General features: G+C 42.2%; 1 protein-coding gene across 1 annotated transcript in view; it reads right to left on the bottom strand.

The window, feature by feature from the left end:
• LOC144692694 (torsin-1A-interacting protein 1-like) overlaps positions 1-25413 on the bottom strand; it is a 43264-nt gene extending 17851 nt beyond the window's left edge. The window contains exons 1-10 of the mRNA XM_078561786.1: positions 25042-25413; positions 19665-19745; positions 17404-17466; positions 16617-16679; positions 15673-15762; positions 12138-12185; positions 7236-7298; positions 6518-6595; positions 4130-4192; positions 3125-3214 (exon numbers count right to left, since the gene is read on the bottom strand). Of these exons, the coding sequence (XP_078417912.1) occupies positions 3125-3214; positions 4130-4192; positions 6518-6595; positions 7236-7298; positions 12138-12185; positions 15673-15762; positions 16617-16679; positions 17404-17466; positions 19665-19745; positions 25042-25093 (691 nt within the window). The 5' untranslated portion in view covers positions 25094-25413. The remainder of the gene's footprint in view (positions 1-3124; positions 3215-4129; positions 4193-6517; positions 6596-7235; positions 7299-12137; positions 12186-15672; positions 15763-16616; positions 16680-17403; positions 17467-19664; positions 19746-25041) is intronic.
• Positions 25414-25753: the final 340 nt, after the last annotated feature.

Below are 25753 nucleotides of genomic sequence, written 5' to 3'. Positions count from 1 at the left end.
ATCATCCTCCGCCATTTCCGCCAACTCCAGCATGATGCCACCACCAAACACATCTTCCCTTCACCCCCCCTGGCGGCATTCTGTAGGGATCGTTCCCTCCGGGACACCCTGGTCCATTCCTCCATCACCCCCTACTCCTCAAACCCCACCTATGGCACCTCCCTATGCCCACGCAGAAGATGCAACACCTGCCCCTTCACTTCCTCTCTCCTCACCGTCCAAGGGCCCAAACACTCCTTTCAAGTGAAGCAGCATTTCACTTGCATTTCCCTTAACTTAGTCTACTGCATTCGTTGCTCCCAATGCGGTCTCCTCTACATTGGAGAGACCAAACGCAAACTGGGCGACCACTTTGCAGAACACCTGCGGTCTGTCCGCAAGAAAGACCCAAACCTCCCTGTCGCTTGCCATTTTAACACTCCACCCTGTTCTCTTGCCCACATGTCTGTCCTTGGCTTGCTGCATTGTTCCAGTGAAGCCCAACGCAAACTGGAGGAACAGCACCTCATCTTCCGACTAGGCACTTTGCAGCCTTCCGGGCTGAATATTGAATTCAACAACTTTAGATCTTAAACTCCCCCTCCCCCCATCCCCACCCCGTTTCTTCCCCCTCCCTTTTTTTTTCAATAATTTATATAGATTCTTCTTTTCCCACCTATTTCCATTATTTTTAAATCTACAACTAATACTTTGTTAGTCTTTCCACCCCACCCCCACTAGAGCTGTACCTTGAGTATCCTGCCATCCATTCTTAATTAGCACTTTTCTTAGATAATATCACCACCTTCAACACCTCTTTGATCCTTTTGTCTGTGACATCTTTTGATTATCTGCTCCTATCACTGCTTGCTTGTCCCCACAACCACCCCACCCTCAACTTCTCTCTCCCCCCGCCCCCCACCTTAGACCAGCTTATATTTCACCTCGCTCCTAACTATACTTCAGTTCTGCCGAAGGGTCATGAGGACTCGAAACGCCAAATTTACAGAGGCGCAGTCTTTAAATTATGTCTAACGTCACCTGGGTGACAAGAAAATCAAGGAGCAAAATGGAGGGAGGAACGTAAAACAATCGTTATCACGTGAGAAAAGTATTGGGAAAACTAATGGGTCTAAAGGCGACAAGTCCCCTAGACCTGATGGCCTGCATCCTAGGGCCTTAAAAAAGGTAGCTGCAGAGATAGTGGACACATTGGTTGTAATCTTCCAAAATTCCCCAGAAACCTCTGGAAAGGTTCTAGAGGATTGAAAAATCACAAATGCAACAGCACTATTCATGAAAGGAGGAAAACAAGGCAGGAAACTATAGGTCAGTTAATGTAACATCTTCATTGGGAAAATGCTAGAATCCATTATTAAGGAGGTAGTAGCTGGACATTTAGAAAATCATAATTCAATCAGGCAGAGTCAACATGGTTTTGTGAAATAGAAATTGTGTTTAACAAATTTATCAGAGTTCTTTGAGGATGTAACAAACAGGGTGGATAAAGGCATACTCGTAGATGTAGTGCATTTGAATTTCCAAAAGACATTCGATAAGGTGCCACATAGAAGGTTACTACACAAGGTAACAGCACATAGTGTTGCAGTGATATATGAGCAGAGATAGAAGATTAGCTAACTAACAGGAAAGAGAGTTGGGATAAATGGGTCATTTTCAGGTTGGTAAACTGTAACTAGTGGAGTGCCACGGGGATCAGTGCTGGGATTTGAAGTGCTTACAATCTATATAAATGATTTGGATGAAAGGACTGACTGTATTGTAGCCAAATTTGCTGATGATACAGAGATAGGTAGGAAAACAAGTTGTAGGAGGGTACAAAGAGTCTGCAAAGAGATATAGATAAGTTAAGTGAGTGGGCAAAAATTTGGCAGATCGAGTATAATGTGGGAAAATGTGAAGTTGTCCACTTTGGCAGGAAGAATAGAACAGCAGAATATTATTTAAATGTAAAGGGACTGCAGAATGCTGCGGCACAGAGGGATCTGGGTGTCCTCGTACATGAATCATAAAAAGTTAGCATGCAGGTACTGCAAGTAATTAGGAAGATGAATGGCATGTTGGTCTTTATTGCAAGGGAGGTGGAGTACAAAAGTAGGGGAGCCTTGCTAAAACTATACAGAACATTGGTGAGACCGGTGAGGCCACAGCTAGAGTATAGTGTACAGTTTTGGTCTCCTTACTTAAGGACGGATATACATGCATTGCAGTCAGTGAAGGCCGATTAGGTTCATTAGGCTGATTCCTGAGATGAAGGGGCTGTCTTATGAAGAGAGGATGAGCAGGCTGAGCCTATACTCATTGGAGTTTAGAAGAATTGGAGGTGATCTTATTGAACATAAGATTATGAGGGGGCATGATAGGGTAGATGCTGACACGATGGACAGAATGTGTTCCCCTATGGGGGAATCTAGAATCAGGAGGCACAGTTTACAAATAAGGCATCTCCCATTTAAGACAGAGATGAGGAGGAAATTTTCCTCTCAGAAGGTTGTTGGTCTTTAGAATTCTCTTCCACAGAAAGCAGTGGAGGTTGGACCATTGAATATATTCAAGGCTCAGTTAGACAGATTTTTGATCTACGAGGGAGTGCAAGGATTTTGGGGGGCAGGCAGGGAAATGGAGTTAAGGTCACAATCAGATCTTATTGAATGGTAGCATATGCTCGATGGGCTGAATGGCCTTTTCCTATTTCTTATGGTCTTAGGATCTTATAATACATGACAATTTTAAGTGCAGCACGTGTTCCAACAGACTGCCCACTCATCATCATGCAAGTTCTGCTCATTCTAGATGACTAAGGATTAGATGGTAGGGAGTTCAAGTACTTATTTCCCCCATGTCAACTCTGGGATCCAAAGAGTGAGAAAAGGGCACAGCCCTTCTCTTCTTCCTGTTGGCATTAAGGATGCTCCTTGAAATGTCATTTATTGGCCATTTATGAACCGTACTGAGAAATAACATATTCTGTCCATTGGCTGCACTCCAATAGCACCAAAATGGCCATCACCAGACCCCTTTGCACAGTGGTACATTTTACAATCCAATTCTCCAATGAACTAGAAATCCAATCAGACATATTGATGCCAGGATTGGCACTCTGAAAGAGCTTGTTACAACTTACCTGCTACTCGCTGCCAGGACAACGGCACACCACGTTGTGCTTCAGTGTGGTTCTGGGGCACCCTGTAAATCATGGATGGCTGAATGTCAGCTACAGGAAGGAAAGAATAAACAGGATATTATGTTAGAGTAAAGAACTGACACTTGAAGTACCTCCCCCAACAGGTTCAATAAAAGAAAATACCATTTAGCACGTTTGTTATCGGAGACCTTGTGTTCTAGATAAGGGAGGACAAATATGCCCTAAAGGGAGCACAATGAAGGTTCACTAGACTGGTTCCTGGTATGAGGGAATTGGCCCAAGAGGACAGATTAGGATTATATTGCTTGCCTGAAGGTTAAAAGAATGGGAGATGATCCATTTGAAACATATAAAATTCTTAAGGGACTTGACAGGGTGAATGCTGAGAAAATGTTTCTCCGGGCTGAGGAATCTAGAACACTGGGTCACAGACTCAGAATAAGAGGTCAACCATTTAACTCTGAGATGAGGAGAAATTTCTTTACTTGTAGGCTTGCAAATTTTTCCAATTCTCCACCTTAAAGAGCTGTAGATGCTCATTTGTTGAGTATATTCCAGACAGTGATCCATAGATTTTTGGTGAATAAGAGGATTATGGGATAATGGGGATAATGTGGGAAGGTTGAGTTGAGGCAAAAGCGAAGCAATGATCTTATTCAATGGTGGAGCAGGTTTGAAGGGCCAAATGGCCTTCTGCTGCTCTTATTTCTTATGTTCTTATAAAAAGTAGGAAGACCTGAAATGTTGACACATTTGAGTAGCACAAAGCTATGCCCTGTGCCACTGTCTTGGTGCGCATGTCCTAGGTGTCGAGACTGCAACTGTTAGCTGAAAAGTCAACTTTTGATTTGCTGCATGGCATACAAAGTTGGAATACCACCTGCACATCATTCCATAGATCTTAGACGTGGAGCATAACATTTATTTTCACTGAAATTTATCTGCATGATCTACTTAAAATCTACTTAAGTGACCTGGACGTACCTTGAGCTGGGCATGAATGTGGTGTCCTAGACTGTCTATAAGGAACTGTTTGCATATCGCCAGCTGAAAGAAATAGACATGCAAAAGAAATCATAACAAACCCCAGAGTAAAATCTGTTTCTCTTCATGAACTTCAGGTGACCTCTTGAAGAAAATTGTTAAGAGTTTACTATTAGACTTCACCTTGTTGGACATTTGTGTAATTAAGGCTTAAGTTATCAAACTGCACTGTACATAAGCTTAGCGGTAAAAGTCTTAATTTGTATGCATTATTGGGATGATTCATGAATTTGAGGATTATGTTGTTAAGAAAGTCTTAACACTAAATACTGTGATGTAGCTTTAAGAAAGAACACATGGGTCCTTTAGGAGTAAACTAAAGTTATAGGTAGGACACAATTGCACATTTGGGCTCCAACAAGTCTCACTTAGCAGTAAAGAAAAGCCAAAGCCACAACGCTGATTGGACAGGAAGGTAGCATGAGGACTAGATGTTCCAGAGCCTCCAGTCAAAGATACAAGCTATAGTTTGGCAATTAGAAGGGGCACCAAGGCTGCAAAGCTGAGTGGCTAGAAGAATGGTCTTGGGTCTAGAATGTTCCGGTGACCTCTAGTTGGATATGCAATTAAGGTTAGATTGTTGTGGGGACATTAGAAGCGCTCTTCCCATTGATCAAGATTTCCAAAGATTGTGTTAGAAGCCGTTAGCTGTGTTGATCCAGGTGCATATATTTCGGCTACATGTTGCAAAGCTGCCTGCAAAAAGGATATAAAATAGGGGTGCATCACGGAGGTCTCTGCACTTTCCAAGGGTTAGCATTTGTCACAGGACACTTACTGGGGGTATTTGTCAGACAGACAGTTAGGAGTAGGGTACTTGCTAGGAAGTTAGCAATTGCATAGAACATTGCCAGTTGACGGGTATTTGCACAGGCTGAGAGATTGCTATAAGAACCCAGGTTTATGCTTAGTTAGTGATGTCATTTTCACAGGTTGAGGGTTTTCTGTAAGGACCCAGTATTATGCTTATGAGAGAGTAAATAGAAAACATTTAACCACTTAGCTGCTGAGGAATCTTTCAGTCAGTTAATGTCTAGCTTGGGAGAATCAGTAGTCAAGTACAGTGTTGGCCAGTTTGGGAAAGCCACAATTGTTGTTAGATCACCCCTCACTCTTCTAAACTCCAGGGAATATAGGCCTCAAGAGTTGCACCCTTGCTTTGGGAGTATATCCAACATACTGAAGTACAATGCTACAAAAAGCCATCAGAATCACTGTGGCTATGATATTTCCCCTCATGTTCATAACAGAACATGAAGGTGTTATATAAATACACGTTCCATCTTTTCTTACTCTGGACATATTGATGACTGCAACTACTTTATTTACATCATACCCATTCTCACAAACTCATGCTCAAATTATAGAGTGAAGTTCTAGTCACCAAGCACTGACCAAAAATAATACTTTGTCATCTCCAAGTACTCTCTCTCAGTCAGCAATATTTTAAGAGATGATAGGTAAACATGAAAACATTGCTTTCAGTGACAGCTTGGCTTTGTACTGATCAGGACGACTAAATGTTCAATACCCCACTCACCCTACATTCTCTTAAAATGCCTCCAATTTTCCTCTCCAGATACTTTCTGCTTCGCACAGTATTATAGAAATAGAATGAATCTTGAACACTCGGCTAAAACCAGGGGATTGTTGGCAAAAACCCACATCCCATCACATTCTTGACATTTTCCTTAATGTCGAGCATGTACAAAGTGAAGATAAGAGGAAGAAAGGAAACCATGGCATTGCTGACGTGGTTATAGATGTACCACGACTCCAATAAAAAGGGCATGGTCATTTCAAACAGCAGAAACACCACCAAATCATGAGAAGGGTGACAACTGCCCTGCATCATTCCAAGATTATATGACAGCACTTACCAATGCCTTCAAGAGAGAGGACAAGAAATTCCATGTATGTAGAGTGAGATTAAAATAAAGGCTGTATTTAGTTACACCACTGTATAATTAGGACAAAGCGTAATGTGTCATTTGATGCAGTCAGGCTATAGACTGAAGCTCTCTACAGGAGTTCTATATACAGCTAAGTGCAGAACTGAACAATTAATACAGCACAGCACTAATGCAGGACTAACAAGAAAGCCAGGCTTGAGTGATCTCAAGCGTATGTGGGTCATCAGCCTGGCAAAATGTCAAATCTACTCCATTTTTAAAAATTCATTCTCAGGATGTGGGTGGTGCTGGCAAGGTCAGAATTTAGTGCCCATTCCTAGTTGCCCAAATTTACACAGATTCATCTCAGTGACAGACTCCTGTTTACAACTCAGCATACTGGCATTTTACACACTAAACTCAAGACAATCAGTACCAGAGAACGTTTGCTGCGTCGATGGTCCTGTGGGATCTTGCAACCCATCAGCTTGCATCTCAGATTCTGAATCCATATCTGAAAGTTAAAAGCGTTTATTACAGATTATATCTCATGAAAGATATTCTTTAACCAGCAGAAAGAAATAGCCGTTCTGATGCTGCTCAATGCTACTTTCTTGAACCAGGCACAGTTAAATAGCTAGGCAAAAGATTTGAAGGATGTATGAAGAGCACATTTTGTCGACTGCAAACGCTTCTGAGAATTTGATTTGCACCAAAGGAGTGACACAGACACAAACTTCTCAGGCTTTATTGGGCGAAATTGGGCTGTGAAGGGACTGAACTAACACCAGTAGAGGCAGAACAATAAAGAAGTATTTCAGTGATCATTGCAGTTCAACTGTGCATGAGAATTCACATCCTTTACAATTTCCCCTTTTCAGCATCTCCCTGCAACTGGATTAGTAGGAGTTTCATCAGAGTTCATTAATTCAAGCTAATATTTGTACAAGACATGAATGGTATTTATATATAACAACCTTTTGTTTACTTCTGTAAATCCTTTGTAATTGTAAAAATGGCTCCGAGGGAGTAACTGTTGTACACTGTCGTCAACAAACTTGTATCTGAATGAGATGGGGAGAATTCCAAACACAGGGATGTTCTTTTGGTTGGAAAATATAAAGTGCTATTTAAGAGGAGTGGGAACACATTACCTTCATCTGTAGAATTCTGAGGTGATGCTGTCAGATCATTGTTATCTTCAGACTCGTTCCCATCTGAAAGCAAATCGCAAACATTAACAACTAAAAATCAATGACAATAGGGGCAGGTGGCCTCCTTGGTACACAGGAGAAACAAATGCATGCTGAAACATTTTATTGTCCCTCCCTTCTGCCTTGAAGATCAATTGCACCATTCTTCACCCAAGATCTTCCAAGTGTGAGCTAAGCAAAGTGTGGGCTGTTTGATGCAAGGCTTGGGGAAGGGGTGTGTACCAACGTTCCCACAAAGCCGTTTGTGTGCACTGGAAGGTATGGCAGGGGTCTTGCTCCATGTTAAATACTGCACCAAAAAAAAAGGTGTTGTGCATTGAAGAAACCGCTCACACACAACAAAATTGTAAAGGGAACATCGGCAGACACATAACAAACAAGTGCTAGTCACACTGCTTGTACATCATACCTGCTGGTTGACAAACAACACAAAACTGTTTATTTCATGCTACTGCAGCAAGCTATTTTGACTACAGTGTCATAATTAAGACCAATACTATAGAAATACTCACATGCCATGTGATCAGACTTTGTGGATCAATTAATCAACTAATGAATGAACACATCTTACTATAATATTATATTTTGTTATTAGATCTCACTATTCATCTATAATAGAGAAGGCTGAGGGGCGACTTAAGAGAGGACTTTAAAATTATGGAAGTTGTTCAATAGTCTAAGGAACAATCGACCAGTTAACTTATCATCAGTGGTAGGAAAAATAGAACCTTGACTGAAAGGTGCAACACAAAAATAGCTGGAAACTGAAAACAGAATATAGAATAGTCAGCACAAATTTCAGAGGGAAGTCTTGCTTGACCAACATTATTGAACGTTCTGAAAGAGTAACAGAAAGAGTAGACAAGGGCAATGGAGCAGATGGAATATATTTGGATTTTTAAAAGGCCATTAATAAAGGTATAACATAATAGATTCATAGGCAGAATATTGTGCTCGTTGGGCAGGCACACACTTGACCCAAATGAGCGTAAAATGACGCGCGATGATGTTGGGCGAGCATGTCGAAGCCATCGAGCATTCGTGATATTTTGGTCGGCGGGCGCATGGAGTCGGCAGTGAGCTCACCGACAATTAACAGGCCTATTAAGGCCATTAAAGTTCTAATTAAATGAAATTTTTCACTGCCTGTCCAACCTTACGGTTGGCAGGCAGCCGAAAAGGTTTTTTGCGAAACCTCATCCATAGGCGGGATGAGGTTTCGTTCAGTGATGTAAAAAAAGCGATTAAAAAAATTTTTCAAACTAATTTCTAATATGTCCCTGCTCATGTCACGAGGGGACAAGTTACTAACATTTTAAAATTCTTTATTTTTTATTTTCAAAATTCTTCAGCTCCTCAGGTAGCTTTAAAAGTGCGCGCCCACACATATGCGCACACTTCCGCACTTGCACTCCTCCCACCCCCACCCCAGCAGCACTGAATACTGCAGCACGTGTTTCACGCTGGCTGGTCATTAATTGGCCAGCCAGCATGAAATCCATGTTGGGGCCCGATTACAGGCTGCGGTCGGCTTCGTGACCACTTGCAGGCCCGCTGAGGGCAAAATTCTGCCCCATAATGAAGGTCAAAACATGTGAAGTTAGGGTACAAGTCGTAGAATGGATGACAAGTTCACTACAGAACATGAAATGAAAAGAAGGGGTTAAGCGTAGCCATTCAACTGGCAAAATACGGAAATGGTGTTCTACAAGCATCTGTGCTGGCACCCCACTATTGTTCACAATTAACATAAACAATTTAGGCTTAGGAATCGTAAGCCCAATTTCAAAATTTGGGGATGGCGCCAAACTGGTTGGACAGAGCTGTACAGTTAAACTAAGGAAGACAGCAACAAAACACAAGAAGATATTAATAAAATTGAAGAATAGGCTAATGTTTGACACATGAATTTCGATATTGATAAGTGTGAAGTGTTACATTTTGACAGGAAGAATAAGGGGGTCACCATGCACCTGGCGAGCTGTACTTCACTCGGGATTTTGAGGTTTGTTTGCCTACTCCTTGGGATAATGAGATTCCAAATCAGAGAGAGGAGCAGCGAGATCTTAGAGTACAGATACACAAATCACAGAAGTAGCGACACAAGTTAATAAGGCCATTAAAAAAGCAAACCAAACACTGGGGTTCATTACTAAAGGAATAGAATCAAGAAGCAGAGAAGTTATGTTAAATTTGTATCGAACCTTGGTTAGACCACCTTTGGCGTACCGTGCACAGTTCTGGTCTCCATAGTATATACAGGATATAGAGGTTATTGGAGAGGTTAAAAAACAATTCACAAGCACGATACCAGAACCAAATGGATATACTTTTCAGGAAAGGTTGAACAGGCTGTGACTGTTTTCTCCAGAAAGGAGAAGCTGAGGGGTGACCTGGTAAAGATCATTATGAAGGAGTTTGATAGTGTAGATGTACAGGTGTTTTGTAATGGAATCCAAAACTAGGGCCAGCGTTGGCGTCGGGCATTATGGCGGGCGTGAGTGGACAATATGGCGAGAAGGCCAAAAATCAGTTTTACACTTTCATGAAACCAGTTTGGGATCATCTGCTCCACCCGTCAATGGCATACCGCTTTTCCCGCTGTCCAACATCAGGAATCTAATTTCAATACTTTAGCATCTCATTATAAGCCCCGCTCGTCGGAATCATCCCCCCCACGCTGGATCATCCGGGCACTGACGTGTTTCACATGTGTAGATAAGCAACATGCACCTGGCGAGCTGCACTTCGCTCAGGACTTTGAGGTTTGTTTACCCACCTTGCTTCAGGCAGCACACGCGGTCGTTAGCATCAGGCTTCGCAGGCAGCACCACATCACTTTTAGGGAGAATCACTGACAGGTTTCTACATACCAGACCAGTCATAAGGCAGGGGTGGCTTTTCAACAGCAGCAGGGTTAGGCCTTGCTTGGGGAAGGGGAAGGTGGACTCAGGCAAGGGAAGAGGCTGCAGGGTGAGGGGTCTACTGGGAAAGGAGGGTATCCCAGGGTGCGTATGGGGGCACATGTTGATCTTGCAAGTGACCGCAAGATGGTGAAGGCTGAGAAGGCAGTCTCCAGAGAAGATGAGGCCAGATGGTGATGTGAGGGTGTGTGTGAGAAAGAGAATGGTGATGTCCCCTGAGCTAGCAGTGAGTGAGATGCCAGTGAATGTGTGATAGCCTTGTGAGTGTGTGAGTTTAGAGTGATGAAATGGTTGCCTTACCCTGGCGGCATGGATGAAATCATTTGTTTTCTGCATTGAATGGCCAACCTCTTGCGTGCAGCATTGGCACTGACCACCCCTGACATCGCCTCCCAAGCCAAAGTAGTGAGATTGATGGGCCTCCTGCGGCCAGAGCAGGGGTAGAGGACATCATGGTGGATCTCTTTGGTGTCCAGAAGGCATCCCAAGAATGCATCATTGAATCGGGGGGGGCTGCACCCTTCTTGACTTTTGAGGCCATGTCTCCGCCAGTGCCCTCTTGGGCTGCAAGCATTGAGAAGTATGCACACAGCTGCAGTTTAAATATGGTGCCATGCATGAGGAAGCAGCGAGGTAACAGCGTGGCAGGCAAATCGGAGGCTACCCGCCAGTAAAATGGCATGCTTCCTGTGGCTGCATAATTAATGAGGTGGGAACGGGACAATACGACACAAAAAGCCGCCATCGCAGCCGGAGGGCAAAATGTCCTTTTTCCTGCCCGCTACCGCACTTAATGCAAATCTGGGACGATTCTGCCCTAGGAGAAAGACTAATACTACTAAATCAAATAAGGAATTCAAGAGAAACCTCTTTACCCAAAGGGTGGTGAGAATGCTGAACTTGCTACCACATGGAATGGTCGAGGTGAATAGCAAAAATGCATTAAAGGGGAAGCTAGAGGAACACGAAGGAGAAAGGAATGTTTATAGGACAAGAGGAAATAAGATGGGAGGAGGTTTCTCTGGCAAAGACCTATTGGGACAAATGACCCATTTCTGTGCTGAAAATTCAATGCAATACTGTGTAATATTTCCAAAGTGTATATTCACCCACCTTGTTAAGAGTGAACACACAGCAGTAATGAGGAGCAGGATCTGTCAATAAGAATTACCTGCAGAAGGCCAACTTAATGAGGCTGTTTTTGATTTTTTTTGATTTAGGAAATCAGCCTTTACTACTGACATGAAATACACAGCAGTGACAGAAAATAAATGAAACAAAAAAGCTCGTGCTCACTCTGTAAACCACTATCTGACTGGCAGCAAGATGACACAGGAGCACATTCCAAAGGAATTATCATTTCCTACCACACTTGATGGAAGCAAAAGCAGACTCTACAAAGGAGTCTGAGGTTAGAAGTTTTTTCCCTTCTCCCAAGGAGGATGGGGACTGGTAGTGGTTATGGGCAGGGGGGGGAGGCAGTGGAAAATCACATGAATCTGGTTGATCAACAGATGAGGAAGGTCAGCAATATGAATTTTGCACCCAGTGTTAACACTCAAGTTAAGCACAGCAAAGCTTAAATGCTAGCTCTGCCTCGAAGCATCACTTGGATCAAAGACTCTCTAGTTTCCATTCCAAGCATTTTAGTTGCCTCTCTGAGCGAGATGGCAAACTATTCCAAATTATAAGCAGTTTGTGCAATAGATGCCAATTACTGGGTACAATCAGTCTGGCCTCCCTCCAAGTCCAAGCTGCACCTTAAAAATTTTGTTTGAATACTTTTACCAGCAGTGACATTACTGAGCAAGCTATAGGCTGCTGACAACAACAACAACTTGTATTATATAGTGCCTTCAACAGAGTAAAATATCCCAAGACACTTCACACGAGCATTATCAAATCAGAAATGACACACCTGGAGACACACAGTTGGTATCATCGGAAAAGTCCATCTTCTCTGGCTCTGCATGGAAAGGGAAAATGGAAACTTTTGAAGTCTACTGACAGTAAAATCTCTCAAATTAAACAAAACTGCATAGAGTGTTCCTGCTGCTAAGTGCAATAATGGACATTTGGCATGTCCTCTTCGCTTGAACCAAAGCAGAACAAAACAACAAATTTATACAAGCTATGCACATCATGGAGTACCCAAGGGTTGGCTTAGCAGCTAAAGGTGTCTGACCACAAGGGAAAACAATGGATGGGTTGCACTAGTGTTTCAAATTTAAAACTCCCATCTTGATGTTCACTTCCATCCATTGCTTTGACATTCCCTATCTCTTTAACCTTTTCCAACTCTACACCATTGGCAGCTATGCTTTCAACAGTCCAGGGTCTGATCTCTGGATTCCATCCTCATATGTCTCCAGCTCGCTCTGTCTTTAAGCAGTATCTTGAAGTATATCTCTTTGAACAAGCATTTGGTCGCTTGTCTTAATGTCTCCTTCTTTGGCTCAGTGTACTTGGATTTTCAAAAAGCATTCAAGAAGGTGCCACATATGTGATTGTTACAATAAATTAGGATCCATGGGATTGGGAGTTAGATATTAACACAGATTGAGGATTGGTTAATGGACAGAAGACAAGAAGTAGGAATAAACTGGACATTTTCAGGTTTTGCAGGTCATACGCAAAGATCAGTACTTTGGACTCAGCTACATATCCAAATTATTGAATTAGATGAGGAAATGGAGTGCACCATATCCAAGTTTGCTGACTGAACAAAGGTAAGGAAGTAAGTGGTGAGGAATACCCAAAGAGGCTGCAGTAGGATATAGACAGGATGAGATAAACCCAAATTACTTTTCAATTAACAACTATTCACACATTAAGGACAACATGCCAGTCAGTTTGTCTCAAGGAGTACATTCACATAATGTCAGGCACAGCTTTTGAACAGGCTTATTTGTTCAAACAAATCTGGTTTAAAAAGAGGCAGAACAAAAGTACATTAGAGGGAAAAAAAAAACCTGTAGTTTGACATACAGCCCAGTTGGCACTACACAGACATTAGTATTTCTCAGAAGTACAAAAGAAACTCACCTCAAACATCATATAGAATCATAGAATGATAGAATGGTTGCACCACAAAATAAGGTCATACAGTCCGTCATGTCTATGCCAGCTCTTTGCAAACTCAATTCAGCTGGTCCCATTCTCCCACTTTTTCCCCATAGCCCTGGAATTATTTTCTCTTCAGATAATTATACAATTCCTTTTTGAAAGCAATGTTTGGATCTGCCTCCAACACACTTAAAACAGTACATTCCAGATATTAACACTTGCTGCATTTTTTTCCCTCCATGTCACCTTTGGTTCTTTTGCCAATCACCTTAAATTGGTGACCTCCAGATCTTGTCCATTCTGTCAATAGGAACAGTTTCTCACTATCTACTCTATCCAAACCACTCGTGATTTTGAACACCTTTATCAAATCTCCCCTCACCCTTCTGTTCCCTAAGGAAAACAGTCCCAACTTCTCCAATCTATCTTTGTGACTGAAGTCCCTCATTGAAGCTGAACCAGTGTTTTATAGAGGTTCGCCATAATTTCCTTCCTTTTGTATCTTATGGCTCAGGATCCTGAATGCCTTATGAACCACTTTCCCAACCTGTCCTGCCACTTTCAAAGATTTGTGCACACATACCCCAGGTCCCTCTGCTCCTGAACACTTCTTGAAAATTGTATCAATTATTTTATATTGCCACTCCATGTTCTTACGACCAAAATGTTCCACTTCACACCTCTCTGCATTAAATTCCTTCTGCCACTTGTCTGCCCATCTCACCAGTCTGCTTATATCCACCTGAAGTCTACCACTATCCTCTGCAGCACAAGCAGGTTAATTCTAACTGTGATATGATAATGAGATAAAGTATACATCATCACAGGAAGCGATGCAATGTCTCATTATCTTGCTCTCTTGTACAACCTTGTGGTAAGATGTAGCTCACATTAAGAAATGTTCCAATAAAGTTAATGTTTTCCTTACCTCAACAGACTCTATGAATATCCTGTATTAGCACAACATGACCAAGAATATCATACCTTCCTCACAGTTCACAATACTTCCAAGTTTTGTGTCTTCTACAAATTTTGAAATTATGCCCTGCACATCCAACTCTCGGTCCTTAATACAGATCAAGAAATGCAGTGGTCTTAATACCAATCCCTGGGGAACCTCATTAGAAACATTCCTCGAGTCCGAAAAGCAACCTTTCGCCATTAACCTCTGGTTCCTGTCACTCAGCCAACTTCGTATCCATGTTGCCACTGTCCATTTTATTCCACGGGTTTCAACTCTGCTGACAAGTCTGTTAACGTGACACTTTATCAAATGTTTTTGGAAGTCCATGTACATCACATCAAATGCATTGCTCTCATCAACCCTCTCTGTTACTTCATCGAAAAACTCAATCAAGTTAGTTAATCACAATTTACCCTTAACAAATCTGGACTGACTTTCCTTAATTAGTCCACATTTATAGAAGTGACTGTTAATTTTTTATGCATTATTATCTCTAAAAGATATCCCATCTCCGAAGTGATGCTCTGAGAATAAAATCACGTGCTCAAAATTTGTATTCAATGGTTTAAACTGCATCATTTATTTTTGGTGTTTTTTTTTCTCTTGGTACTCGTGTCTCATAATTATTCAGTTATCTATTGTATACATTCTGCTTCCTACTACATGATATGGCTTGTTATGTCACGAGCTGAGTTTTACAGTTTCAAAGGAACGGGATGAAAACTGATTTCCATGCTGCACCTCTCTTTCACACACCAACAAAATAAAATTCACAACACCCAAGGCAGAGAAGAAGTTTCCAACTCAATCCTCAAGTCCTAACTATAAGAGCAGATTGTTCCTTTCCCTTCTATTAAATCCCTTCTTTGCCCAATTCTTCATGCTTGCAGCCCACCTGTTTCTTCCTAACTTGCTCCTGTCTCTCTCTCCATCCATCAGCATGATATGAAGCAGCCCCTGGTACATTCCCAGCCACCACCCAAGATACAGCCAAATTCTTTTAAACACTTTGGTGTTCTCTGCTAAAGGTAGCCTGAGCACATGAAACATTTTAAAGATCTTCAAGCCAGCTATCTCACCCACCACCAGGAATTTACATCATGGTCACTTCTTGGTCAGTTGGTGGGTTGCAGATGCCAGCACCAGATTTTGAACCAGCAACTGCCAATCAAGACTCGGGAACAGTCACCCAGCAAAGGAACATAATGTAGATACCCATGACTGTATATTTGCCATATTTACAAAACAATTGAAAATCAACATATCAGGGGCTCCAACATAGGCCAATATGTGAAATAAAAGCAAAATACTGCAGATGCTGGAGATATGAAATAAAAACAGAAAGTGCTGGAAAAACTCAGTAGGTCCGACAGTGGAAAGAGAAACAGAGTTAATATTTCAAATACATTTATTTGGCCAATACCTGGGCAGGGCTGTAACTCCACACTCTCCTTAGCAGCAACTGGAGGACCATCTGGCTCTTTCTGGAGATATTTTCCAACTGAGGTTCCATCTTAAAAAAAGGGTAAAATATATAAACCGAATAAATAATTAAAGAAGCAGGTATAAAAACAATAAAGAACTGGGAACAAATAGCAGGCAGGAGGATGGAAAGACTTAGCATAAAATGGAGAACATTCAGGTTTCCCAACCAAACTCCTCTCTCCTGCTCGCAATACCCATCTAGGTAAATATAGGGGCCAGTATGTGTCAAGGAAGGATTAATAGATGTTTTGTTAGGCATGGATATTAAAGGTAATAGAACCATGGTGAGTAGATGGAGTTAAGATACAGGTCAGCCATGATCTAATTGAATGGCAGAAGAGGCTGGAGGTATTGAATGTGCTACTACTGTTCCCAGACATTCTATTGGTCCAATACAGCTAAATGTCTCAATGAAGGAGTCAGACTTTTGTTTTATCTTTGATTTGGTAGCCCAGTTACTGTTCTTAATCTAACAGCCTTCAAGCTCTCTACAGTATTTACTGCTGACAGGGCTTCAGTTGTGAGTCAGCTTTTGATTAGAATATCACATATTGCATTTTAAAAGTTTGTAGTAGTGATGTGAAGCAACTGCAATGCTCCAATGCCACAGTGTGGTAGGACATGGGCTTGTTGCTGTGCTCTGTTGATGGTGGGCTTCTGATCTAGAGTGTAATGAGGTGCTGAGCAGAGTCTAGAAACGCTTTCTGTTGTGAATTGAGGAAGGGGGTGAGAATAGAGTGGAAAATGGTCACCCAGGGCAACCCGTGCACATCTTTCTAACTGCTATGGGTCAGCACAGAGCAAGGGAGCTACTCATTTAGTTTGTGTGACATAAATAAACCTGCAAAAGTTAGAAATTAACTAATTAACAAGAGAGTGTACCTTTAGGAGATTTCTTCAGAGGTTCTAATGATTCTGAATCCAATCCATATGCTGGCACAGGACCTGAAAGGGAACAGTCAGCATTACAACTAAGCGATTCTACTATAAAGGCTTTACTGTGATTCCTACAGAAGTTAAGTCCTTTCCCACCTGGAGATTGGTATTAATCATTGAAATGTCTTGCACAAAGATACTAAAAGAACTTAATAAGGGCGCACAAAACTAGCTCTGTGGTCAGGCAGAAGAGCAGCACAGTTGCTACTTCCCTGGTTTAGGGCTGACCAATCAGAGAAAATGGAGTAGCAATGAGAACAGCCACTCTGGCAAGCCAAAGCTCACTCTATGGAGGGCTGCAAGGCACCAGTTTGTCCCAGTCATGGTGAACCCACACAACTCACTGCCAGCATGATCTGTAAAAACCCCAATCAAAACTTCCCAGTCAGCTGGAGCAAGAAGCACCTGCTCACATTGAGAGCCTCCCACCTCCACTCCAAGCCAACACATCAATTGACTTGTGGGGCCTTAAAATATGTGACCTGATAAACAGGTAGTGGAAGCTCATGCTAAGTGCTGGAATTGTTTGTCTGAGGCTGATCTTGGAAATCCACAGCAATGATGAGTTCACATAATTTGAGCTGCAAGGTTGGTTTATTGAAGCAAAGTTTATTCAACGAGAATGGGTGAGGGTTTGGTAATTAGCTTTTTAGCCTGGGAACTGGTTGTTAAAATGGCAGTTAACAAATGTGAAGTTAGAAATGAACTAATTCAGTCATCAGGAAGAATATACCTTTAGAAGATTTCTTCGGAGGTTCTGGTGATTCTGAATCCGGTCCATAATCTGACACAGCACCTGAAAGGGAATCATGAGTGTTACAACTAGAACAAGACTGACTTCTTTCAAAATTTCTTCATTTTTACCCTCTTTATCCTTACATGACAAATAAAGGCTTACTTTGTGAGGTGAGGTGAGCGGAAGGAGAGGAAATAAAATGAGAGAGCATAGGTTTTCAAACTGTCTGCCTTAGACTCAAAGAGGTCAACAAGAAAATCATAGGTCATCAGCAGGCAGAATGTGAAGGGGGAGTGGGGATCAGCAAGGTTGTCACTGTTCCCCAGTGTGTGGGCGATTTCTTTACAGCCCCTTTAATTTTTTTTAACACGGACACACACAGGGTAATTTAAAAGAGCCGACTTGTGCGCGGTCTGCAGGTAACTATAGGTTGTGACTGTTCAGCTTAGACGGAACAATGCTTCTATCCATGTATTAGCATAAAGGTGTAAATTTTAAACTTACTCACTTAACTTATTAATAAAATGTGTCTCTGCCCTGTTGGTGCAGTTTTCCTTTAAGTGGCTGAGCTTTCCCGGCCCCCTAATGACCAGGCTTGGAGTCAGGGGAGCTGGGAAAATAGGGGGAAGTGATGTTGAGACAGCACCCCGACGCATTCCCATGGCACGGAATGGTCCCAGAGGCAGCTTGGGAAGTGGTTTGGCTGCCCGTTGCACAGAGGAGGGCCCAATTAGGGGCAATTTTGCAGCACTGCTGGCATTTTGTCAGTGGTAGAGCAGCCACCCTGACCCACCATGTGTGGAAGCCGCCAGCTCAACAGAGGCAGCCTGCCAGTCATCAGAACCAAAGGCTCCATGTCCAAATGACAAGGTTGCAGGCAGGGAAGGCTCCACTTGCAGTACTAATAATCTATCCGAAGGGATTTCCACTCCACTCCCAAGGCCTACAGCTTTTACCTCTGAATTTTTTTATTTAACTGAACACCATTGAGAGCACTTGAGGCTCCCTCACGGTTTCCAATCTGCCTCAGCAGCATCCACCTGTCCTGGTGGGGCAGCCAAGGCTCCAGAATTGACAGCCCTCTGATAGGGTCGACAGCATTTGGAGCCTGTCTGCTCTCTTTAACTGGAGGGCGAGCTCGAAGGTGGCCAATTCGAAGTCTGCCTCTGAGAAAACTGCAACGCTGGTCTCGTTGCCAGCAAGCACGGGCACAGGACCCCAATTTGGTCCCATCATCAGGGTCCTGAAGTCCACGGCAAAATTCAGCCTTATATTTCAGAGTTAAAACAGGAGGTTCCAGATGAGGAAGCTCACAGCACCTGCACTGTCAATTAAGCCTCCTGCTGGAGAAATATGAATCAACATCATTTTATGATCAAGGTGCAAACTGCTCAGGGGTGCACCTGAACCTCTCACCATTGTTCCAAAGCTTACACAATGTGGATAAGTCCTCAATTTGATGACAGTTCTCTCTGGGGTCCCACCTAATAATCAGTCCAAATGACTTGTCCCAAAATGTTACAATGATAGGCTTCCCATATAGTTTCCTGAAACAATTAATCCTGATTCGCAGTTAATCATCGCAAATCTATACATAGCTGCAAAAAAGACATAGACAAAGAGACTTTGGGGGTAATTTTAATGCAAGTAGCCAGTTGAGAAAGCGATGTAGAGCAATTGTAGTGGGGTGAAAATAAGCATTCCACCCAATAGCATGAGACATAAGTATTGGAAAAAGATCAAACTGTAACACAAAGGGCTTTTTCTGCTCATAAAAGGATTTAAATATTTTGTACCTGTAAAGAAAGCATTTACTGATCACATTTTTGAAAGAAAAGCTCACAAATAATTGTCATATTAATCTTAATAGCTTCAGTTATACACCTGTGAGGAAGGTTTCTAATCTTACTGGCCTTGGAAGCGTGGCAAGCGTGGCCCATCAGTAATGAACTCTGAATTTAATGTCACTTCTTAATTTATTCCAGGTTAGTGATTTGGATCTATAAGAAATGGCTCCAATTCATTTTCCATTTTCTTTGAATTACGCAAGTGGGAGCAACATTCTCACCTTGCCGCCCTGCAGAGGAAGTTTGCATTTAACAGGAAATAACCGAAGAGCAGTAAGTATATAAAAACTGTTGACCTCCTAAAAATAAGTGGGAACTCAGATAACTATAGTTTGTAACAAGCTTCCTGATCAATAAACTGCTTTTAAGTGTCAACAGGTGAATGGATCACACATAATTAAAGCATCTTACCGAAATGTCTTTTTCTCTGGTTCTTTATTGGAGATCGAGATGTTACTTCTATTTGATCATATCTCTTTACTCTGGAGGAACCTATGTACAACAGAGTGTCCATGAATGGCAGTACATTTGCAACTGGTCCTGTCCCTTAACAGAACTAGCTGCTATTAACTATTTTCTACAAAAGATCTGCTATGCTGTCTGCAGACTGATGATGATGGATTATCCTGTCACTCTGACGGATGAGCGTTCAGCAAAAAGACCAATTGTTTATATTCCAGGTTGTCGTCGTCTCATAGGTAATGCTAAATCAAATCTTGATTTGCAGATCAAAATGCAAATATTACATATGAAGTCACTGTTGGAGGGGTGGGTAAAGGAACTGGCTTTGCTTTCTTGCCCTGCAGGGACCTGACCCTGTTCTCTTCAATGCTGAGATACTTGATGACAGAGATTTCTCGATTTGGATCTGTCCAGGGCTGGTATGGGCTCTAATAAGAATCCCAGCCTCTATTCTAGTTTGTATTATAGCTGACAGTGCCTGTTGTATATTTACAGTGGCTGAGTCTAAATGGTCAGGATAATCACACTAACTTCCTCTACTTTTCCTTGATGCAGCACCAGGCTGTTAATATAACACATGAACATACGAATTAGGAGCAGGAGTAGGCCACTCGGCCCCTCAAGCCTGCTCTGCCATTCAATAAGATCATGGCTAAGCTGATTTTAACCTTGCATTCCTGCCTACCCCCGATAGCCTTTCAACCCCTTGCTTATAAAGGATTCATCTAACTCTGCCTTAAAGATATTCAAGGACTTTGCCTCAACCACCTTTTGAGGAAGAGAATTCCAAAGTCTCACAACGCTCAGAGAAAAAAAATTCCTCATCTCTGTCCTAAATGGGTGACCCCTTATGCTGAAACAGTGACCCACTAGTTCTAGATTCTCCCACAAGAGGAAACATCCTTTCCACATTCACCCTGTCAAGTCCCCTCAGGATCTTTTATGTTTCGATCAAGCTGCCTCTTACTCTTCTAAACTCCAGTGGATACAAGCCTAGCCTGTCCAGCCTTTCCTCATAAGACAACCTTCCCATTCTAGGTATTAATCTAGTAAACCTTCTCTGAACTGCTTCCAATGCATTTACATCTTTCCTTAAATAAGGGGACCAATACTGTACACAGTACTCCAGGTGTGGTCTCACCAATGCCCTGCATAACTGAAGCATAACTTCCCTACTCCTGTATTCAATTCCCCTTGCAATAAATATATATATTAGCTTTGCTAATTACTTGCTGCACCTGCATACCAACCTTTTGCAATTCATGTACCAGGACACCCAGATCCCTCTGCATCTCAGAGCTCTATAATCTCTCATCACTTAGATAATATGCCTCTTTTTTATTCGTCCTGCCAAAATGGACAACCTCTCATGTTCCTACATTATACTCAATTTGCCAGATCTTTTCCCACTTACTTAACCTATCTATATCCTTTTGTAGCCTCCTTATGCCTTCTTCGCAACTTATTTTCCTACCTATCTTTGTGTCATCAACAAATTTAGCAACCATACCATCCATCCCTTCATCCAAATCATTTCCATAAATTGTAAAGAGTTGAGACCCCAGCACTTATCCCTGTGGCACACCACTCATTACATCTTGCCAACCAGAAAATGAGCCATTTATGCCTACTGTTTCCTGTTAGCTAGCCAATCTTCAATCCATGCCAATATGTTACCCCCTACACCATGAGCTTTTATTTTCCTCAATAACCTTTGGTGAGGCACCTTATCAAATGCCTTCTGAAAATCTAAGTACATTACATCCACTGGTTGCCCTTTATCCACAGTACCTGTTACTTCTTCAAAGAACTCCAATAAATTGGTTAAACATGATTTCCCTTTCACAATGGATCGCATTTGAGTTCCATGAAGCAGATCAACTAAACTTTTTAAATGGGAAATCCAAGCTGAGGCCCAAGGTCCATAGTGTACGACATGACCATGGGCAGAAGGAGTAAAATAAGTTGAACACATAAGCTGTGGTTAAAGTATACAAAACTTGGACTTAAAAACCTGAAAACTGAAGGTAGGAAGGGAAGGTCAGAAAGACATATGGAGTTCCACAGTTTTGATATTCCAGAAAAGAGTGGGGGCTTTGTGAGAAATGGTACATGGCCCATGGCAGCAACTAGTTTGTTTATTAGATGGGTGTTTCTTTGTCAGCACACTAAAGCAATTCTGTATAGATCCAGAAAATTTTGTAAGCTTGGCTTTGATATTATAAGCTGCGCCAGATGGTAATGTACAATAGATTATACCATACATCGACAAATGTTACATCCAGTATTGGGGGGCAAGGGGTGGAGGAAGGAGGATGGCTGGGTAGAGGAGGGGGAAGGGCGGTCAAAGGGGAAAGGAGATGGGAGAAAGGGGTTGGGGGAAAGAAGGGGGTTGGGTGGGGAGGGGGAATGGAGCAGTGGCAGTGGAAGATTGAGCTCAAGAGACAGGGAGAGCAAAAGGGGTTGGAGATCTACTTGGAAATACTTCAATAGACTCAGCACTTTACAACTAAGCTTCCAGAACTTTGTTAGGACCTTGTGGCTGCCTCCAACACATCTGAAAAGACATGTACAAAACATCTGTGATATTCCATAGCTTCCGCAACACTACCATACAGTTTGGCATCATTCTGGGTTCTATTTTGTGACAGCAAAGCTGTGCTATTTTTGTGTAGCCTTTTCACGGGTTGGAAAGGCCTTGGGTTGTGACCCCGCACGCAGGTTATCTGAGGTCAGGGTCACAATTGTGAGCTCTATAGAACCCTATAGCAAATATGAGTACCTTCCTCCCAACCTCCTGGGCTATTTTTGTGTGGTGGCGCAGGTTTTGCAAGCTCTAAGAAAAAACAAACTGCCTCATTGGAGAGTTTGTGACCACCGCTGAAGAGTCGGGAACATTCTGATAGGCAAGTGTTAAATTCTTTTGACAACTTCAAATTTCACTATTAGATGTTGTATTATAATGTAGATGTATTTTTCATGGTGATTCATAGGGTTCTGTCCGCAAAGGTAAGTTGATCATAACATTGAACAGCATTATTTAAGTGTTGAGATGCATTAGAGTACTTTTCCCAGTTGAAGAAAGTGCCATAATGCATTCAAAACTGGAGGAAAAATTTCTGTAATGTTTTGGATTGTAATTTAAATGTAAGGAGATCTTTAACACTTGGAAAATGAATTGCCCTGTCATTGAAAGTAAAAAAGAATTCTAAGCACCAGCTCCACTCCATTGATTGACAGGCTATGTGATTTGAAATGGAAATGAAGCATCATCTGGTCTTCCAGTTTCATTGTCTGTAAGTTGTAATGGTTTGTTTTGATAGCTGTATCCATTTTGAATGCTTCACTGAGTTTCAAAAGTTACAGAGCCACTTAATTCAGCAGGGGGCTGTATTCACATTTTGATTGACAGTTTTAAAAGGTTATTAAAGATCATCTGCCTCTGATGTGGCATGGGAATAAGTATTTTTTTAAACAACAGATTGACCACTTGAGGAGATTTACATTTTTAAAATGCTTATATGAATGAGAGCTTTTTCATGAAGAAGTGTGTTTTCTATTTGATTATGAGAAGTTTTTTTTAATCGTCCATTTCAAAGACATCTTGAGGTCTTCCTGTAGTGGATACTGGGTGAATGGCTATGGAAGATACATAAGAAGCTTGGGGTGTATGAGGGGGCATAGGGCACAGCAATATGAGGGGTATGGAAGGTTATAGGAGTTGGTGAAAGGGTGAGGGGTGATGTTTAGTGGGCATAAGAAGAATGTTGGTAGCTGGGCTGCTGTCCCTGAGAACTGAGATGGGTCTTCTAACGAGCCTGCCTCAGCACCCGCTCCAGTCCTGTACTCCTATTACAATGCACAGCAGTTCGCAAAACCCAAGCCCTCCGTGCACATATCTCTCAGGAACAAAAATATGGGTGGGAATGTGGTTCAGAGGAAGGCTCAGAATTTGGAAACAGGCCCGATTTGCATTTCCCCAGCCCAAGACGAAAATCCGGATCACTGGAAAGACCATGTATGTGGGTGACAGGATTAGATTTGGCTGTCAAACAACCTGTTGCATTCATCTCTTTGCTTTATTTATGAAGAATGCCTGAGGTGTTCAGATGACTTACTTACAAAAGTGAAACACCTGGAATGTGAGTGGCTCAGAATGATCATATGAATAACTACGATGCAATAGTTTATTTTTAACTGCCCAAACCTAAGTGAAGGATCAAGCTTCATAGTGGAGAACATCAGCAACTTAGATAAAGAACTTATGATTAAGTAATCACAAGCTTAGGTTTTAAAAATTTCTAGATTGTAGGAGCCATTAAGAAGTATTTCCATAGCTTTACAGTCCTGTGAAAGAACCAATCACATCAGGAGACAATACAATACAAAAAAAAAATTAAAACTACAGATACTGGAAATCAAACAAAAACAGAAACTGCCATGAACACAGCAGGCCAGGCAGCATCTGTGCAATGAGACAAGTTAATGTTGTGCATGTGGGGAGAAAAGATCTGGATCTAAAACATGAGACAGTGCAATGTGCTGATTCCAACATAAAAGTTCAGGGAACGAATTTAAATGGAGTTTAGGCGATACAAAGGGGGAAAAAAAGGTCAAATGGCGGTAAGAAAGAAAAGTTATGATGAGGAAAGAAGCTGGGAGTAGAAGTGAAACTAGGATTATTATCTGTCCAGGGTTGCAAGAAGCAAGACAATTTATGTAAACACGGCGAAAAAGAGCCACCGTAAATTAACAGAACAAATTCTCGACACAAAACAGTGATTTTATCAAAGGTTCACACGGGGAATATTCGGGGATGAGTGACATGATTATGAGGGTTTAAGGTGTCACCTAATTCCCGTGTCCTGATAGCTTTGCACAGTGATCTCCTACAGCTACTGTTACTACTGATAATCTGCTTCAATTTTACAGAGCTCTATTCCGTATTTAAAGGCACACGAATGAACATGACCAGACTCCACAAGACAACTGCCAGATGATGAAGTTCAGTCCACTGACTGAGATAGTGGATAAAACAGGAAGTACCATGTTTGAGCAGCCTCAGCTAGCAGGGACGAGACTATTTACCCTCCACCCAACTGACCAAACAGACAAAAAAAAAAGTCCTAAACCAGTTCATCTAGACTAGAGGAAAGCGCCCCTGGAATTTATAATCTGCCTTTTGCAACAACAGTTGAGTCTAAATCATTTTCGGTTTCTATTCTCAGCCTTCAATTAAAATCACTCAATCTCTCTCTCTCTCAAAAAAAAAGCCCTGGATACAAGATGCACACTCTTTCTCTCAATCTCTTCTTCAGCTTCTAACCTTCCACATCCTTGGGCCGGGCATTGGTACTTCTTATTGATCTCCGATTCATCTTGCCGCCTTCTTACTGTCGTTCTTTCCCCTGATAGAACCCGCGCCTCCGGCGCCGGACTCTCCCTGCGGTGCCAGTTTCCCCGCCCCCGGACATCCTGCAACACATCGCTGTCCACCACGGAACCGATTCGGGACGGACAGATTGCGGGGCAAACGTAACTACCGCTTGCACCCAGTTGCGGGGCGATCGGCGCTTCCGGTCGTCTTCGTCCTCGTCCTCCAAGCGTCGAGCGGCGTTGTTTGGCCCTCGAATTTAAAATCGACCCCCAACACTCTCTAATTTCAGTGCCAGAATTTTTCCCCTCTTTACGACGAAAAAAAAACAATCAAATGCCGACTGTTACCGTTGGCGTATTTGAATTGACGCCGTGCGCGCGCCCTTGAGATTCCGAGAACCGTTAAAGGGGCCGCGCGCCTGCTCTGGAAAGCTTTTGTCCTCCTCAAGCAAAAGCACTTTAAATGCAAACTACCCTCCCTCCATCTCTGAGCAACGATAGAGCGGACCAGGCAAGAGAGAAAGGTACAAATATGGGAAATAATTAACAGACGTGACAGGAAGGGACCGGGAGTACAAATCTAAGAGTAAAATTAGCCCATAAGGGCAGACATTACAAAAATAATAAAAAGACAACATTAAAGGCTCTATATCTAAATGCAA

This window comes from Cetorhinus maximus, chromosome 17 (assembly GCF_964194155.1).
Source record: "Cetorhinus maximus chromosome 17, sCetMax3.hap1.1, whole genome shotgun sequence".
NCBI classification, from domain to species: domain Eukaryota; kingdom Metazoa; phylum Chordata; class Chondrichthyes; order Lamniformes; family Cetorhinidae; genus Cetorhinus; species Cetorhinus maximus.
Note: the sequence above shows the minus strand (reverse complement) of the source record. Positions and strands in the feature narration are given on the sequence as shown.